Source organism: Labeo rohita, chromosome 5 (assembly GCF_022985175.1).
Source record: "Labeo rohita strain BAU-BD-2019 chromosome 5, IGBB_LRoh.1.0, whole genome shotgun sequence".
In the NCBI taxonomy this organism is placed as follows: Eukaryota; Metazoa; Chordata; class Actinopteri; order Cypriniformes; family Cyprinidae; genus Labeo; species Labeo rohita.
The window spans coordinates 39,755,846-39,775,108 of NC_066873.1; the positions used below are offsets into that span (position 1 = coordinate 39,755,846).

General features: G+C 34.5%; 1 protein-coding gene across 2 annotated transcripts in view; it reads left to right on the forward strand.

The window, feature by feature from the left end:
* The window catches only part of ksr2 (kinase suppressor of ras 2), a 123,352-nt gene that overhangs the window by 18,424 nt on the left and 85,665 nt on the right, over positions 1-19,263 (forward strand). For both annotated transcript variants that reach the window (XM_051110462.1, XM_051110463.1), the window contains exons 4-5: positions 15,516-15,551; positions 17,542-18,052. In XM_051110462.1, the coding sequence (XP_050966419.1) occupies positions 15,516-15,551; positions 17,542-18,052 (547 nt within the window). The remainder of the gene's footprint in view (positions 1-15,515; positions 15,552-17,541; positions 18,053-19,263) is intronic.

A 19,263-nucleotide genomic window follows, 5' to 3' on the forward strand; every position in this document is an offset into this window, starting at 1 on the left:
AATATCTTAAAGGAGAACTCCACTTCCAGAACAACAATTTACAAATAATTTATAATTTACAAATTTTCTGTCTTCAGTCGTCTCGAGGAGTGATTCGTTCAGTCACGCATGCGCAACATCCTATTAGGTTCTGTACTGGAATTAGTTCACCTGTTTCGAGTCGTTCCTTCAACTTATGGGGCTGTCACGTGATGAACGAACGACTCAAACCCGAAAACCTGTCAGATAAGAGGTGAGGTGAGCTAATCATAGATTAAAGACCAGGTAAATAATGAATTAATCTTTTCTGTTTCTTATAGCATTATAGTTTTGTCTTGTTTGTAGTGTGATCAATGTTTGTGTAAGCAGAAGATGTGTTAGGGAAGTAACACGTAACATTATAATTATATTTTGCTAAAATAAATGAAATGACTCGAAAAAAGATTTGTTGATTTTGCTGAACGAGACTCAAAGGTCCGAGTCGGTAAAATGATACGAACTTCCCATCATTACTACGAATCACATCTAAGTTCATCGTCTGTGTACTCCGGCTAAAAAGGTAGAGTATGGTGAAAAACTCCATCTTATTTTCTCCTACAACTTCAGAATCGTCCGACTTTGTTGTAGCTTTTTTTGTTTGTAAACAGTGTTTGACTTACTTGCACTTTGTTAATCTTTGTGCGTTCACTTTGTAAACACTGGGTCTGTAGTTCTGCGTGACCTTTCGATGTGATTCAATAGTACGTAGTGTCATGAACATCTCAGAGCCTGTGCTACACAAACTTTTGTGCTTAAAAAGTATACAGATTTTCATTTTTTGAAAAAAAATTAGTGATCGTTTTGCTAGATAAGACCCTTCGTTTAGAGCTTTTTGAAGCTGCATTTAAACTGCATTTTGGAAGTTCAAAATCGGGGGCACTATTGAAGTCCATTATATGAAGAAAAATGCTGAAATGTTTTCCAGAAAAACCATAATTTCTTTATGACTGAAGACAGAAAGACATGAACATCTTGGATGACAAGGGAGTGAGTAAATTATCTGTAAATTGTTGTTCTGGAAGTGGAATTCTCCTTTAATTTGTGTTCCGAAGATAAACAAAGGTCTTTTGGATTTGGAACGACATGAGGGTGAGTAATTGATGACAGAATTGTCATTTTTAGGTGAACTATCCCTTCAAGACTGGAGTAACTGCTGCTAAAAAATTCAGCTTTACCATCACAGAAATAACTGTATTTAAGTATATATATATATATATATATATATGTGTGTGTGTGTGTGTGTGTGTGTGTGACCCTCGACCACAAAACCAGTCATAAGGGTCAGTTTTTGAAATTGAGATGCATACATCACCTGAAAGCTGAATAAATAAGCTTTCCATTGATGTGTGGTTTGTTAGGACAATATTGGGCCGAGATACAACTATTTGAAAATCTGGAATTTGAGGATGCAAAAAGACAATCAGCTTTAAAGTTGTCCAAATGAAATTCATAGCAATGCATAACTAATCAGAAATTATGTTTTGATATATTTACAAAATATTTCATTCTCAGAGCAAATCAAAGTTCTAGAAAATATCACAATTTCTGCCATTTGTTCTTTAGACGCACCTTTGATCATTGTATCCCCACTGTGAATGTAGGGGGTTGCAACTTCTCTTTCTAGAACAGAATCTGTCGGCTGCTGTAACTTTCTTTTTTTCTGGTTTGAGTGATTTCTTTCTTATCTTTTAAAAGACACACCGTAGCAAAAGTGGAAAGTCACATCTCAGCCATTTCTCAAGACCTTTCAATAGCCTCTTGAAAAAAAAGCTACAGTATAGCAATTTCATGTTCAGCGTGTCAGCGTTTACTGTATATTTCTACCAGTCTATAAAGATGAACAGGTGTATAATACTGTCCGTCATGCTATTTTATTGACCTCCTATTGGAATCTATTTAAAGGGTTAGTTCACTCAGAAATTAAAATTCTGTCATTAATTACTCACCTTCTTTTCATTCCAAACCAGTAAGACCTTTCATCTTTGGAACACAAATTAGGGTATTTTTTGATGAAATCCGAGAGCTTTTTGACCCTGCATAGACAGCAAAGCAACTGATATGTTCAAGGGCCAGAAAGGTGGTAAGGAAATTGTTAAAATAGTCAGTGTTTCAGTCAAAAGAATAATAAAATTAAGGTTAAACCACTAATGTCACATGGACTATTTTAATGATGTCCTTACTTACTACTAACAGTCTTATGGGTTTGGAACGACATGAGGGTGAGTAATTAATAACAGAATTTTAATTTTGGGTAAACAAACCCGTTAACCTTTGAACAGGTACTTTATACACCGTATAAAAAAAATATTTCTACTTCAGCTAGTAATTGAGTTATGCCATTGAGCATTCTCCCAGAGCATCTGTTTGGCCAAATTGCCATAATTGGCATAAAAACATTTCAGTCACTGATATTCACATTGTTATTTCCAAAATTAAGTGGCCAAAAAATCTCAGACAAATAAATATTATACCAAGTTTGTTTACTTTTATAAATTTACCCCAGCCAGTCTTTCAAAAGCACTAAATAAATGATTCGTGCTGTTTACAAACTGAACTTTAAACAGCACTGAAATAAAGTTATAACACCTAATTTATTTACAGGTGTCTCTAGAGACCTTGAAAAGAGATTTATTCACTTTGAGCATCTCAGAGATATTTAAACACGGTTTTATGATTGAATGGGAGAGATTGCGTACAACTAATAGCCACACAGCTGATTTGAAGGCCATGCTAAAGGCAGCATTCAGATATTGATGAGTTAACTAAGCGAAGTAATCAGAAAATGCCTTAAAGCATATAATTCGGTGCAAATTTCTGTTCTTGAGTCAGTTGTCATGCTGTTGAGTCACATGTAGGATTCTAATTGTGTCCTTGGTTTGCCCACAATCCTTCTAAATGCTGCTTATCATCCATATTAGAGTGTAAATGGGATGTATGTTTTCAGCCCATGCTATGCTAACAGCCCCTCAAACGGTTTTACAAATAAACCGTCTTTCAGAAATGTCGCTGCCACAAATATTCACCCAAGGTGGTTGTTTTCATAAAAGAAATGTGCGAACTGTAAAAACAAATTGCGTAAACCATGACATTGTTACTATTTAGTAACTGGCTTTAAGCAAATATTCCAGGTTCAATACAATTTACGCTCTGTCGACAGCATCTTTGAAATACTATATTTGCAGTAATTTCAACTTGTCCTTCAGTTCATAGAAAACTAGAAATTCCAAATTACTATAAAAATTCCATTTAGAATTTCAGGCTGTTAGAACTGTTTAGAGCTTATTTTATATACACAACCGTTAGAATTTATAAAAGTCCTTAAAAATGTCTGCATAAAAGTACAGCATAAACAGTAATAGTGTGTAGAATTCTTGCTATTTAAAATAAAAAATAAAAAAGTGTTTTCAGTTTTAATATACACTGCCAGTCCAAAGTTTTGAACAGTAAGATTTTTTAATGTTTTTTAAAGAAGTCTCCTCTGTTCACCAAACATCTCTTTACCTCTTGGTAAAGAGACGTTTGATTGGAGAGACTTAGTCATTTCAAAATATCTCAAATGTCTTTTTGATCTAATGCGTGTGTCATTTCCTCTTTATCAGTATTCTGTCCACTCTGGATGGCTGTGAGCCTTTATAATTAGCCTTGTCTTGACAGAAATATCACTGCTAAGTCATATTCATAGTCATCGTGTCATGTAGTCAGTCACATTGCGTTATTATTAGAGCAGAACCTAATTAATGGCATTGGGAAATGATTAGCGCCGTGATGTATAGGCAAGCTGTGTGGGTGACGTGTCGTCTTGACACCTTTCTTGAGTTGTTTTGTGATATTAATGACAGTATCTTTGACTTGTGATAATGCCATTGCTAATCGAGATGCTAATAGAAGTATCCATGCGTCCCTTTTGTAGCACTGTTGCTAGGCAATGCTTGTGACTGCAAATGCATTGTTTCAGAAATGTTGACATGTTCTCATTAGGATTTGCTAAATCATTATCGCTCGACTCTCCTTCTTTCTTTGTGTTCTGTAGTTTGGGTATTATGCCATTAGTGGTGTTATAGTTAGGATTAAGGATTTGAACAAACCTCTGACCCTACATATTCAGTTTGCTCATGTAACTCATCCCACACTGTTTGTGTAACAGGCCTGAATGAAATCTTAAATTGGATGGATTATTTTCTTAGCACTCTAGGCAATGATTTTAGATCCGTCAGAATGGATTTGGAGAAATTTAGCATTACGTCACTTGTTCACCAACAGTGTTGGACATGTTATAATGATGTAACTGAGTTACATCATTATAAAAGTAACTAATTACCAGGGAAGTAATACTATTGTGTTACTTTTGTAAAAAAAAAAATCAAATATGTCAGATAACTTGGATGCCCCCAATATTAAATACGTTAAATGAATGAAATTTGAATGAAATGAATAAAATATTTTAGTTCACTCACCAGACTGATATTAAATGTGTGTAAATGTAAAGCTTAATGCCACAGGTTTTTAAATATATGACACTTAGCATCAATCAGTCAAGCATTAAAATATAACATTATGATAATTTAGCATTAAAATTTTGTAATTAGATCTTTAGTAATTAGAATAACCATGTATGAATGCATATTTGTCATGTTAACTGAACTTAGGACCGGAGGTGGTGCTTAAGGGGTTACTACACCCCAAAATGAAAATTTTGTCATTGGATGCTAAGTTCACTTTTACATGTTGTTTGAACATTAATGTGTGTTGGCAGTGTATGTACACATCTACCCTATAATGATAAAAATCCATGCAGTGGTTTTTAATTAATCTGTAAAGATAATATCCCCTTTTTCAAATCGAGCCGTTCTAAGATGCCTGTCGTTGTGGTGTCGCACCCACAGAGGCCGCTCCCACAATAGTTGATTGACATGAGCGTTTTACCTCAGATCAGCTGTAACAGTCCGCCCTCTTTGTTTCGATGCCGGAGCAGGGATGTAAGTTAGACAAGAATATCTCCGATTGAGCGATTGAGGTGTTGTGTTGCTGGATGCAATAATGAACATAGTGGTCGTCATTTACTCCCGACATCTGAGCCGCTGAAGATGCAGTGGATTACATTTGTTTGTGAAGGGAATGCGCCTCCCGATCTACATATATCCGTATATGTTCATTCATGATCCACCTTCACTTACAGCAGAAGTGAGTATAAGGGTTTTTTTATGAATCTTTGTGATCACCTTTCCTAATAATGTGTCTAGTTAGCAAGTTTAGCAGCTAAAGTAAACAGGCTCCTCTCCACAGAGAAAAGAGAGGGGTGGGGCGAGCAGAGCTCATTTACATTTAAAGCAGCGCGACCAGAATGAGATGATTTTTGCAGAGCTTATTTTGACAAGGTAAAAAGGGTGTTGTGAGAATTTTTAACCAAAGTATATTATAGACTTTTCATTAAGACCCCAAAGAATCATATCAACTTGTGGAAAATGGGCATCCGATGACCCCTTTAATCACTTTCCCTCATGTCATTCGAAACTCGTAAAAGCTTTGTTTGTCTTCGGAACACAATTTAAGATATTTTGAATGAAAACCAGGCAGTTCGTGACTGTCCTATTGACTGCCAAGTAAATAACACTGTCAAGGCCCAGAAAACTATGAAAGAGGTCGTCAAAATAGTCCATCTGCCATCAGTGGTTTAACCATACTTTATTTAAGAATACTTTTTATACACAAAGAAAACACAAATAATGACTTTGTTCAACAATTCGTCTCCTCCGCGTCACCGTAGTGCCATTTTGGAAAGTATGCGTTAGACGCAAACAGCGTACACCACACGGATACGTTTTCTATACATTTATTTACACTTTGATTTGAACGACAACAGTGTATCCGCGTAACGCAGCCAAAGACGCAGCTGACACAGAACAGCGTACGCAGTTTGCATCCAGCGGATACTCTCTGAAATGGTGCCGCTGTGACGTGGAGGAGACAGATTGTTGAATAAAGTCATTATTTTTGTATTCTTTCCGTACGAAAAGTATTCTCGTAGCTTAGTAAAATTATGGTTGATTCACTGATGGCAGATGGACTATTTTGACAACCTCTTTCATAGTTTTCTGGGCCTTGTGTTCTGAAGACGAACAAAGCTTTTATGGGTTTGGAATGACATGGGGGTAAATGATTAATGACAAAATTTTCATTTTGGGGTGGAGTAACGCTTTAAGATATTGTTTGTAATTTGTTTCTATAAAAAAAGGAAAAAACTAAAAATAATACTGATAAGACAACAAAACTACTACGAATTCTACTACTAATAACAATATAAAACGCGCCAAGGATTATTGAGCTGCTGGGTTCATAAATATTAATCATGTTGTCTGCGTTCACTCAAACTTATGTGCTGAAATAAAAACAGGGACGATAATAGGTGAGCGCTAGCCAATGAGATTGCCGTTTGCGCATTAGTTCCTACTACCATGGAAACCGGCAGTTCTTAAAAGCTGATGAATGAAATGGCGTTGTAATCGGGGAAACAGTAATTCATTTGAGTACTCGTTACTGAAAAAATAATGCTATTAGTAACGCTGTTTATTTATAATGCCATTATTCCCATCACTGTTCATTAGTGGATCCATTGCAGTGAATGGGTGCCATCAGAATGAGAGTCCAAACAGCTGATAAAAACATTACAGTGATCCACACGTAATCTGCATGACCAGTTAACATCAGTGTTGGGCAAGTTACTCTGAAAAAGTAATTAAATTACTGATTACTGATTACTCCTTTTAAAAGTAATCAAATTACTGTTTTGATTACTTTATTTCAAAAGTAATTAGTTACATTACTAGTTACATTACTTCTTTTCTGTACATCCACGAAATTTACGTGAAATAGTAAGTTTGTGTGTTGCCTAACATCCCAGCATAAACGCTCCCGATAAAATATTTGTCATTAAAGCATCAACATTCACAAACCACTGTTATTTTTACTAAAAGCAATAGGCTGCTGCATGCGTGGTTGCAAAATGCACGGCATTTTGAGCGGTGAGTGGAATCTCTGATTGTCCACTGCATTCCAGAAATCAAAATTGTTTAACGCTGCATATACGTGTTATAAATAGAAACTCTGCCTATGCTTACCCGTGTTAATCATTTTTGTTTTAGAGTAGTTGTTCTTGTTGCTTTTGTGCAATACATGAATAGCAATTCATTTGTTTTAGATAATTTATGTTTAGATATTTCGGGATATTTGCGGGAGTCCCGCAAATCATTTTATTCTATCGCATCCCGCACAACGCAGCTCTGCCCGCCCGCAGCCCCGCACCCGCACTCGCCCATGAAGCCTTGTCCAGCGCCACTCTCTGTTGTGTCGACACACGGCGCAGGACAAGACGAGTGCGGCTGTGGGCACGGGCGCGGGCAGGCAGAGACTCATGTGAAGACAATGGAAGTTAATGCGTTGCTCTCCGCACCCGGTACATTCTCAAGAAGTTTTACTGTGCCGTACTGCCCGTTCAGGTGTTTTAAAATGGATATAGAGTTTTTCACGGTTGAAAATGTTTTCTTCCCCTCTGACAACACACAATAATGTTCTTTCCTTTGACAGAATTAAACTCAAAATAATTATTGTATTTCCAGCTACAGAACACGTACTTTCCTCTCCCCATGCTGACTTTGTTTTCATTGGTAGAATCCGCTTTTCAGTCAAAGTATGTCTCAGGTAGAGGACGTCACATGTGCTAGTCAACACCCTTTTTACAATGCAGATGATAAAACAGATTCTGTCAGCAATGATGTAACACAGCGGTAACGCATGCTTGTAACTATACTTTAATTACTCATTTGGAAATTATAACGTGTTAAATTACTCCGTTACTAAAAAAAGAATCAAATTACAGTAACGCGTTACAAAGTAATGCATTACTGCCCAACACTGGTTAACATCTTGTGAAGCAAAAAGCTGCATGTTTATAATAAACAAAAAACACGAAATATGAGTCCATAATTAAAAAAAATGCTTTATCTCTAAACAAACTCATCTGCATTTCGGATGGCTTGAGAGTGAGTAGATTCTCAGCAATTTTTCATTTTTGGGTGAACAAGTCAAACAGTCAAAACACCTTAGCAAACTCATAGCAACCGGAAGAATATGCATAACACTTACGAATGAAATCCATGGCATTTGTTCCTTATTTTAATAAGATACATTTATTGTTTCAGGAGAACGAACGATTATTGACAGCTGTAGTCACAATCTACTGCACAACAGACAGATTCATTCACACCTTTCTATAGCAAGACAGAGGTGAATCCTGAGGTTGAAAATTGACGATAGACAAACCACCATGGGGTCTTGAGATGAGGATGTTTAGAAAAATACACATAACAGGTTTTTGGAGAACAAACCGTTTTTATCTTTGCACTCATTTCAGGGTGTTACTAGGTAGGGATGCACCATGTATCAGTGGCATATCCGTATCCAACAAAATTAAACTTTTCTTTTTGTATTATTAATTTTTGTAATACTTTTTTTACAGTTTAAATTCTGTTATGTGTTCTTATGTGTTAGTTTTCGAACTTTCCAACCAGATATCTTTTCTACTCTGTGTTTTGCTTTGTATACAGTCCAAAAGTTTGGGCTCCATACGATTTTTTAAAAAGTAATTAATACTTGTACTCATCAAGCATGCATTAAATTAATCAAAATTAAACATCAAAGTAAAAACGTTTAGAAAGTAATGTAGGACTTACTTTTAAAATACATCCTGTTCGTTTGAACTTACTATTCATCAGAGAATCCTGAAAATAAAAATGCACGGTTACAACAAAAACATTAAACAGCTCAACTTCCACTTGACTCTACACTGACAATAACAAGAAATGTTTCTTGTGCAGCAAACCAGCATATTACAATGATTTCAGAGGGATCATGTGACACTGGGGTAAATACTGGGGTAATGAGCTAAAAATTTAGCTTTGCATCACAGGAATAAATTACAATGGGACTAAAGGTGCTCCAGTGTAAAAGGCGCCTTTGATATTATTTTCCTGTAAACCACTTAACGGCAAAAAAAAATGGCATAGCACTTTCCGAAACATTCACTTTTCAAGATGTATGTGCAAATTTGGCTGATTATTGACACGATCGTGGGCATCAGTGCAAAGTTGATTCTGTGCTTACTTAATCTAATATTTGATGATTCTTGATGTTGTTTTGTTTAAGGTAATTAAAGCAACAGTTTTTAAATAACAGAAGAATATGCAAAAGAATGGTGTTCGGGGTAAAAAGTGCCCCTGCTGTTGGGGCAAAAATGCGCAGTAATTTACATGATAATTAACAGATGGCTGACTTTTCCATTTGTTGACCTGACATGGTTAGATTCAAATGGTGAATATCAAATATTATGTTGGGTGTCCATCTTAGAAATAAGCATCATGTTTAGAACGAAACCATCATATTTAAAAACATAATATTAATCATAGTATATAATAAAATATCATTTGTTGTTACTACTGTAAATTATATTAAATTATTAGGGGATCTCCTTCAATGCTTTCAGAATCTTTACATTTCCAAATGATTTTGTTTCTGTATTTTAAAATATATTTTTTATATTAACACATTTTAATGACAGTATATTTATTGAACCAAAATTGTTTTATTTATCAAAATAAGCAGAAAATAGTAACTTAGTCATTATTAAAAAAACAAACAAACATTATTTTAGCTAAAGTATTTGTATTAATACTGTGTGCCTTTTGCCCCATGCTTTGTATGAGCTATTTTCACACAAAATCTGTTGCTCCATAAATGTTCAATACAAACATATATATTTTTTCTGCAATCATACATTTTTGGCGCAGCGAAAAGCACATTTTTTCTTAAGGTGTGCCTTTAGCCTCTTTGCACCCTATTAAAATAGAAAGCAGTTTTTAATTGTAATAATAGTTCAATATACTGCTGTTTTTGGAAATTCAGGTCAAATAAGTGGAGTCTTGTTAAACATGAGAGACATGAAAGAAAAAAAAGTACTGACCCTTGGAACGGTTGTGGAGCGGAAAAAAAATTGTATAGATTGAATTTGAAAACTATTTTACAAAATATGTGAAACACATTCAGCTGATGAAGAATCATTTCATTTAAGCATCATCTTTAGTTCTTACATAAACTGTTGCTTTCAAATTAGCTTGACAATATAAGAAAAATAAATTCAGCTTTGCCATTAGTTGCCATTAGATAAACATGTAGTCCCACCAGACACTACCCTAAGTCAGCTTTGCTCTTTTTTGTTTACAATTTTGTTACTTTTCAGGCGAAATCAACCTACATGTGGCTTAAAGTGTTTCTGCAAATTTCCACTATGATGGTATGCAGTATTTTAACATTAAAAAGGGATATAACATTTAAGTCTAAAAATGATCAGTTCTGCACTGTAAAAAGTTTTCACCATTTTCAACTTAAAAACTTAAGTTCAGCAGCTGTCTTAAAATTTTAAGTTAAATCAACTTAAAAGTACAAGTCATTTTAACTATTTATTGTATTGAGTTGAAACGACTTGTAGTTTTAAGTTAATTTATCTAAAAATTTTAAGGCTGCTGCTAAACTTACGTTTTTAAGTTGAAACTGGAGAAAACTTATTACAGTGTGGGTAATGTTGTACTTTTTAAGATGTGATATACATATAGGATAATTGCTTAGGGTTGTTGTTTGTTTGTCAGGTGCTGAAAGAAGGATGTTGTTAATGTGAAACATCCTCGGGGGCTCTGCAACATATTAATAAACTCATCAACTAGCCAAGTAGTTAGTTATTGGTTTCTCAATCGTGCAAGCAACTTGACATTGCAAGCTTCACACATCTCCCGGCGGGTCAAGCGCAGGCCATGCCTGAAACTTTAAAACTTCGAGTAGCTTGTTTGTCATCTCTCCTCTGTAATTAAAAATGCTCATTTGAGCATCTTGCAGGGCATGAGAGGACGGAGAGAAGTGTCCTTTAGCTGTGCCCACTGGACCCCTCCTTAGGAGTGGCAAACACTTATATCCCATCATGCTCAAAGAGGGGGAGTGTGTCCCCTAGAGCAAGTGTGTCTTGTAAGGGGGTTGGGGGGTTGTTAAGGGCCCTTGGAATCATTTGTGCGTAGTGAACTGTGACCACTGAGCCGCAGTCCAGGTAGAAACCACAAGAGGGAGGCTCCTGTAACGGTGTTTGTTCATGTGTGGAGTTGGTGGACTGTGGGTTCCAAGCAATTACTGATTAACCGTCTTTGACAGAAATGGACAGTTTTTCTCTTTTTTCAGAAAGTTTTATGTGTGAACCATGACTTAGTAAAGCTGTAATTTTTAGTTTTGCAGTGTGGCCTAAATATTAACATGTTTGCCCTAACATGATGAGCTGTGATGCCCATGAGCATCATGCATGTAATATTTCCAGATCTTTATTAATAAAATGTGGTAAAACGCCAAAAACTCTTTCCACTCTTTAAATGGATAATTTACCCAAAAATCAAAATTAACCCATAATCTACTCACCCTTAAGCCATCCTAGGTGTACAGTTGAAGTCAAAAGTTTACATACACCTTGCAGAATCTGCAAAATGTTAATTATTTCACCAACATAAAGAGGGATAATACAAAATGCATGTTATTTTTTATTTAATACTGACCTGAATAAGATATTTCACATAAAAGATAATTACATAAAGTCCACAAGTTAGGGCTGTCAAAAGATTAATCGTGATTATTCACATACAAAATAAAAGCCTGGGTTTTCCTAATAAACATGTGTACTGTGTGTAATTATTATGTATATTATAAATACACACAAATTAATGTATATATTTAAGAGAAATGTGTTATTTATAATTCATTGAAGCCAAATAGACCATTAGCATCTCGCTCAAAAATAACCAAAGAGTTTCGATATTTTTCCTATTTAAAACTTGACTTTTCTGTAGTTACATTGTGTACAAAGACGGACGAAAAATAAAAAGTTGCTATTTTCTTACTTATTGCACCTGCTGCACCCATGATACGGCAGCGAAGTTCCTTGATTATTACGCTGGAATGAATCCTAGCAATATCACCAACTGCCTGCTGTTCTTCAAAAAAATCCTTGAGGTTTTTTTTTGTTTTTGTTTTTTAGCATTTTTGTGTATTGAGGGATGCATATGCAATTATTACAGAAGGTTCAAAAGCTCATTAAGGGGTGAAAACTTTTGAACAGAATGAAGATGTGTACTTTTTTCTTATTTTGCCTACATTTTTTTTTGTTTAATTTAGTACTGCCCTTCAGAAGCTGCATCTTGGCTCGTCAGTCAGAATGAGTTAATTCCGATGGAAGCAAAAAGTGTCCATGTAAACGTACCTGTGCATTTAAACCTTCTGTAATAGCATATGCATCTGAGTCCCTCAGTTGAAAATGAAAAGATTCATTGTTAAAAAGGGTTCAAATACACAAAACAAAGTCATTGTTAAAAAGGGTTCAAATACACAAAACAACAGGATTTTTATGAAGAACAGCGGGCAGTTTAACTGTTCAGGACACGAAAACACAGCTGTGGATCATTCAGGTAACAACACAGTATTAAGAATCAAGTATATGTAAACTTTTGAACGGGGTCATTTTTATAAATTCAGCTATTATTTTCCCATGGACTACATGTAAACGTCTTTCAGATCAGTACTAAATTAAAAATAACATGCATTTTGTATGCTCCCTCTTATTTTGATAAAATAATTAACATTTTGCAGATTCTGCAAGGTGTATGTAAACCTTTGACTTCAACTGTATATGACGTCTTTCAGACGAATACAATCGGAGTTATGTATAAAAAAAATGTCCTGGCTCTTTTATAATTTTATAAGGTTTATAATGGCAGTGAATAGCTGCTGAGATTTTGAAGCAAAATAAAGTGCATACATTCATTATAAAAGTGCTCCACACGACTCTGGGGCATTAACATAGGCCTTCTGAACTGAACTGATGTAAAAAAAAAAAAAAAAAAAAAAAAAAAAAAAAAAATCCATATTTAAAAAAAACGTTGGAAACCGCCATTTGGCATCCGGCGAACGTGGAAGCAGTGAGAGAGCAAAACAAAAGATACATCTTAGTAATTAAAGTGTGCATGTTAGTACCAGTACCACCCCAGTGGTACCTTTTGTACCTTTTTTTTTTTTTGGCGAGTTATCATGCAATGGAACTGCTGAAAAGTTTAAAAGTTCACATGCATTATGAAAGTACATGATTTAATAGAGTGCAAAATTAAAACAATTCACTTGAATGAAAATTGAATCACTTTTACAATTAACCTATTAGACGAGTTTGAAAAAGAGTTGACGTTCTGTAGCACATTTCACTGTGTGGGTTCCCATCTATCTTCCTGTCTTTCAGCTGTTCTATATAAAGGCGCCATCAGTCAAATCACAGCGGCCTACCTGCTCTACCAGATTTACCAGATTTTCTACAGCTCACGTTCAGTGTCCTGAAAATACGTCAGAAAATGATCTAATAAAGGGTTAAACCAAAAAGAATCCCACAGAGTTTAGACATATTTCAGGGCTATGCTTACTTTTCTGTTTAGGAGCACTTGTGCTCCTTACTTAACAAATTTAGGAGAACAGTCAAATTTTTAGGAGCACCTTCTAATCAATAATCAAAAAATCTGATAGAAAAATTAGCCTTCCCATTACGGGGTGATATTTGACTGCTTAAAGTGATTTACAGGGGAATTTTGTATTTACCTTTGTATTGGCATTTTTCTAACTTTAATAAAAGTATGTCATCTTAAATATAATTTTTTTAAACAATTATACTTTTTTAAGCTTTTTAACATTTCTAATTACAACATGATAAGAACATGCAGAATAAGAATAAGTTACCAATCAAATGAAATCAGTATTAACAAAATTAATATGTACTACAGTGGTGGCATAGAACACAAAAGTGGCTTGTAGGTGTAATTTCATATGTTTAATGCAGCTCCTAGGTGGCATGAGTGCAATAAAATTCATAAATTCATGTTGAGATTAATGTTTTAAATATAACATTTTGAATACAGAAATATTAAATGATTTAAAGAACTGAAATGATACTTTAAAAATGAAACTAAATCTGCCAGTAGGTGGCAGCAAGTCACTGATTTAGGACCCTATGAAATCCATTTTTCTGGATTCCTTTTTTTCCGTTTTTTTCAGTTTTTTTTGGATTCTGGATTAAAACTCCTTTTTAATGGTTAAATAAAATTTTATTAATTAACAAGCATGTCTAATTTATTAAAATCATGAAACACATACGAGCGTCACGCGCGCTTCAGTGAGTGTAGTAAACAAACCCGCTCCTCTGCTCCATTCATTAAAACAGAGATGCAAAACATGCAGGATTCACATTTAAATGGTATTTTTGCAGCATAATATTTACAAATACTAGTCTGTGTAATGTGTAATGACCTACTTTTGAATAATTCAAACTTTGACAAATTCCGTGACATTCCGCGTTATTCAGTAAATTCCGTTTTTTATGACTGGATTCCGAGATTCCGTCCATCGCGGAAATCATAGGGCCCTACTGATTTAATTACTGAATCATATCATTCATTTGATTTGTTCGAACAGCTGATTCATTCAGGAATAAAGCAAGTGCCTGTCTTTATGAATGGGAAACTGAATTATTGACCCGTTTAAAAACATACAAACTATTTTTGACGACAAAAAAGAGCAAAATCAGGCAGTAGTGTTATAGTCACACAATGTAAGTCACTTAATATTAACTTCTTGTTTATTTAACTGTTGTATTAAATCAGTATCTCATTTACAAACTCTCTTAAAAATCATTAAAAGCTGTCATTCATCTTAGTTCATCACAATCTCATAAAGTCCCATTATAATCAACGAAGCTCTCTACACTGCACAATGAATCTCTTATTTACAGTCTCTACACTTTGTTTATGAAAGGATTCGTGAGATATGTCTGTGATACATTACTCAATGTTGCAAAAACATGTAGAAACCTTTGACTCTGCCCTCAGCGCAAACACAGATATGCTGATCGGGTTAGTCGTATATGGTGCTCCTAAATATTTTTTCATAGTCGCACGCAGTAGTTTTCAGTCACACTGTAGAGCCCTGCATTTAATGTATGTCTGTTGGAGTTTAACAGCAATGCACTGAAAAAAGGACAGAGACAAAATTTTTCTGTATTTATGTCAACACAATCATTTTGAAAGAGGAAAACAAGCTAGAGAGACTGTGAAAAAAACAGGAGATGATGCATAATGGTCATCTTTTGGAACAAAAGATGGATCATATTTTGACTCACATTTTAATTTCCCTCTCTTCTTACATTAATGGTGCTGGTGATTCCATTATGAACACTACAAAATTGGTATAAGGGACCCATTTCAGTTAAACTTTTAATTGCAATAGTAATATTGTTTTTAGGAGTCTAATGAATATGTATTGAATTTCATTTGAATATGTACTAATGAATATGTATTAATGAATATGCATTGATTTTTTTTTTCTTTTAGAACAACTTGAGGATGACAAATTACACAGTAATGGAGGTGAGGCACCGTCCGTTTCTCTTTCTCCAGTGTGTCTGTTGTCATTGTGGTGTTTTTACGTATCGGTCAACTATCGGTCAGTACTCATTACATCGAAACATTTCAGACTCACTTTGCTCTCAATCACACGTATCCTTTCATCTCTCTGTCTGTTTGTCATGATAGATGCAGTCTGAGTCTCTTCACTGTTGACATCCTTCATCTGGCACTTGGTATCAAAACTCATCTTCTCTTCTCTTCTCTTCTCTTCTCTTCTCTTCTCTTCTCTTCTCTTCTCTTCTCTTCTCTTCTCTCTTCTCTTCTCTTCTCTTCTCTTCTCTTCTCTTCTCTTCTCTTCTCTTCTCTTCTCTTCTCTTCTCTTCTCTTCTCTTCATCTTTTTTATTCCTTTTGTCATCTTGGCTCATTTCATGTCTTACCTAACATATCTCATTTTTTTTCTTCTGTTTGTTTCTCTTGTCATCTCATGCTGTCTCTTCTCTTCTGTTCTTGTTGTTGGCCAATATATTTCTAATGTTTAAATATTGTAAATTTGGCTTTTTTTTCTTCAAATCATTAGCCAGCATTAGCCAGTAAGTTTTTCTGTTAGACTGTTTGAAGATTGCAGAATTAAGAAGTTAATTCCAATTTTTAGTTCAATTATTTTAAATGATTTTAGCAGACATTATTGAAAAAATATGTATATACATTATATATATATATATATAATTTTTTTAAATATATTTTGGTAAATATTTGAAATAAATATTCATTTTGAAGATTTATTTCTTTGCCAACTGTCGAAGTTTTTCAAATATATATATTGTCAAATTCTAATATTAAGTAAATTAAATATTGCATTGGCCGTGTTGTTGCTTCGTTATCAAATGAATAATTTGAAATAATTTAGTAAATATTATTATATATTATTTCATATTATGTCAAATACTTCAGAGAAACCGAAGTTAAATAAATGTTATATTGCTCATATTATTGCTTCACTTTCAACTGAATTATTTAAAATTATTTTAGTAAAAATTATTTAAAATATTCATTTTCATATTCATTTCAGATTTATTTTTATCAAGTTAAGTTTTGTTCAGTCTGATTTATTTTTAAATTGTCAAATTATTGCACTAAATATGATATAAAATATTAATTTTAAAAATGTATTTAAGTTTATAAAAATTATTTAAAATATTCATTTTGCAGATTTGTTTTTATCAAGTTCAGTTTATTTGTTTAAAATTATTTATTTTCAATTTGTCAAATTATTTTAGTAAATATGATGTAAAATAAAATTTAAGTGTAAATCAGATTGATTCATTTTCATATTGTCAAATTATTTTAGTAAAAACTAAGTCAAATAAATATTATATTGCTCGTTATTGCTTCACCTTTAAAGTAATTATTTAAAACTCATTTAAATATTCATTTTAAAATTTAAGTTTATATCAAATTGATTCGTTTTCATATGTCAAATTCTTTTAGTAAAAACGAAGTTAAATAAATGTTATATTGCTCATGTTTAGTTAAAATTATTTAAAATATTTATTTTGAAGATTAGTTTTTTTTTGTTCAGTTTGTTTGTTCAAACTGATTTTTTAAATTGTCAAATTATTTTAGTAAATATAATGTCAAGCATAAATTTTAAAGACAAACTTATTAATTCATTTTCATATTCATTATTCATATTCGTTATTTACTGTCTTTAAATTAAATTCATTTAAATTTGTTTGTCATATATCAGCCACTGGCCACTTTTTCTCTAAGATATTGGCATCAGGCATCTCTCATCTGATCTATTATTATCTCATGTCTTGGTTCATCGCATGTAACCTCATCTTACCTCTTCTCTTCTCTTTATGTTTCATCACTTGTTTGTTTCTCTTCTTTTCTTATTTGTCCTTGTCTTACCTCCTCTCCTCTCCTCCAGTGTTTCTTTTCAAGCTTAACTGTTCCCCTTTATTCTGGCTGGTACAAACCTCCACCTCTCACACTGTGTGTCCACAGGATCCAAGCAGGACTGGTCCATTCAGTGGCCCACGTCCGAGTCGGGGAAAGAGAACACCCCAGTGGGGCCGTCAGACCCCAGTCAGTGGGTCCGTCTCCAGCTCTCTCAGAGCCCCAAATTGCACTCGCGCTACAGCCAGCACTTGTGCCAGAGTCCCCAGGCCCTGGCGCCCCCCTTCTACTCCCCTCACCCACATTCGGACCGGCTGACCGTGGACTCTCACTCCGGCCTCTTCCCCTCGCCTCTGGATATGGGACATCACTCTCTCCCTCCTTCCCCTAGACAGAGGCATTTTGCCCACACCCCTCCGCGGACTCCCTTAGTAGTGAACACCATGACCCCTCCAGGGACGCCGCAGGTCAGACGCAGGAATAAACTGAAGGCCCCTGGAACCCCGCCGCCCGCCAGCCGGAAGCTCATCCACCTTCTGCCGGGGTTCACGGCTCTGCACCGCAGCAAATCCCACGAGTTCCAGCTGGGGAACAGAATAGATGACGCACAGACACCCAAGTGAGTCACACTACATTATGCAGCGTTCTACGTAATGCATTGTGCAGTGCATTTCAAATGTTGATTTGTTTTTCGATGTGAAGGCCACATCTCAGCAAAACCAAGTCAGCTGCCTAGGTAGAGAGCATTTTTAGACGTTATAAACGTGCTTTTGACATAAAGGCCAAAAGTTAGGCAACAAAGCATTAGACTTCCTTTCTAAACTCCTTGAAAACAGCATTGCATGTAATTCTTAATAGGTAAGACAATCCCAGAATGCACTGATTAATAATTAGATTAATCAGGATATATTTAATGACTTTACTAAAAAAGTGTGTGTGTATGTATGTATGTATGTGTGTGTGTGTGTATATATATATATATATATATATGTGTGTGTATATGTATGTATGTATCTGTTGTAATTGTTCAACCATTAAGAATGTTGTTTACGCATAAATTCATATTAAAATGTAAAATTAAGTGATTTTTAGCATGAAAATTAAGTGATTTTTTTCATCTTAAAAAATGGCCTTAAAAATATCATGTGGTGCGACCATGATGTATATTCAAATTATTTCATTTCCTTAACATGCTTAACATTTATTTTAGATGTTCTCAGTAATTAAAGTTTTTAGAAACAAAGTATTTGCATTAATTTGTTTTTTGTAAAATATGATCTCATATTTTGGTTTTAGAATTTCAGAGTTGCCTTCTTAAAGGAGAAGTCCACTTGCAAAACAAAGATTCACATATAATGTACTCACCCCCTTGACATCCAAGATGTTCATGTCTTTCTTACTTCAGTCGTAAAGAAATTATGTTTTTTGAGGAAAACATTTCAGGATTTTTCTCCATATAACGGACTGATATGGTGCCCTGGGTTTGAACTTCCAAAATGCAGTTTAAATGCGGCTTCAAACGATCCCAAATGTGGTTGTAAACCGAGGAAGAAGGGTCTTATCTAGCAAAACGATCGTTTACTTTCATTAAAAAAAAAAATACAATTGAAATACTTTTTAATCTCAAACGCTCGTCTTGTCTTGCTCTGCCTGAACTCTGTGTATTCTGACTCAAGACAGTTAGGGCATGTTGAAAAACTCCAATTGTATTTTCTCCCTCAACTTCAAAAATCATTTCAAAATCATTCTACATCGCTGCAGAAGTATCAACCCAGTCTTTGCAAAGTGAACATGCAAAGAAGACCAAACACCCTCAACATAAAGGTAAAA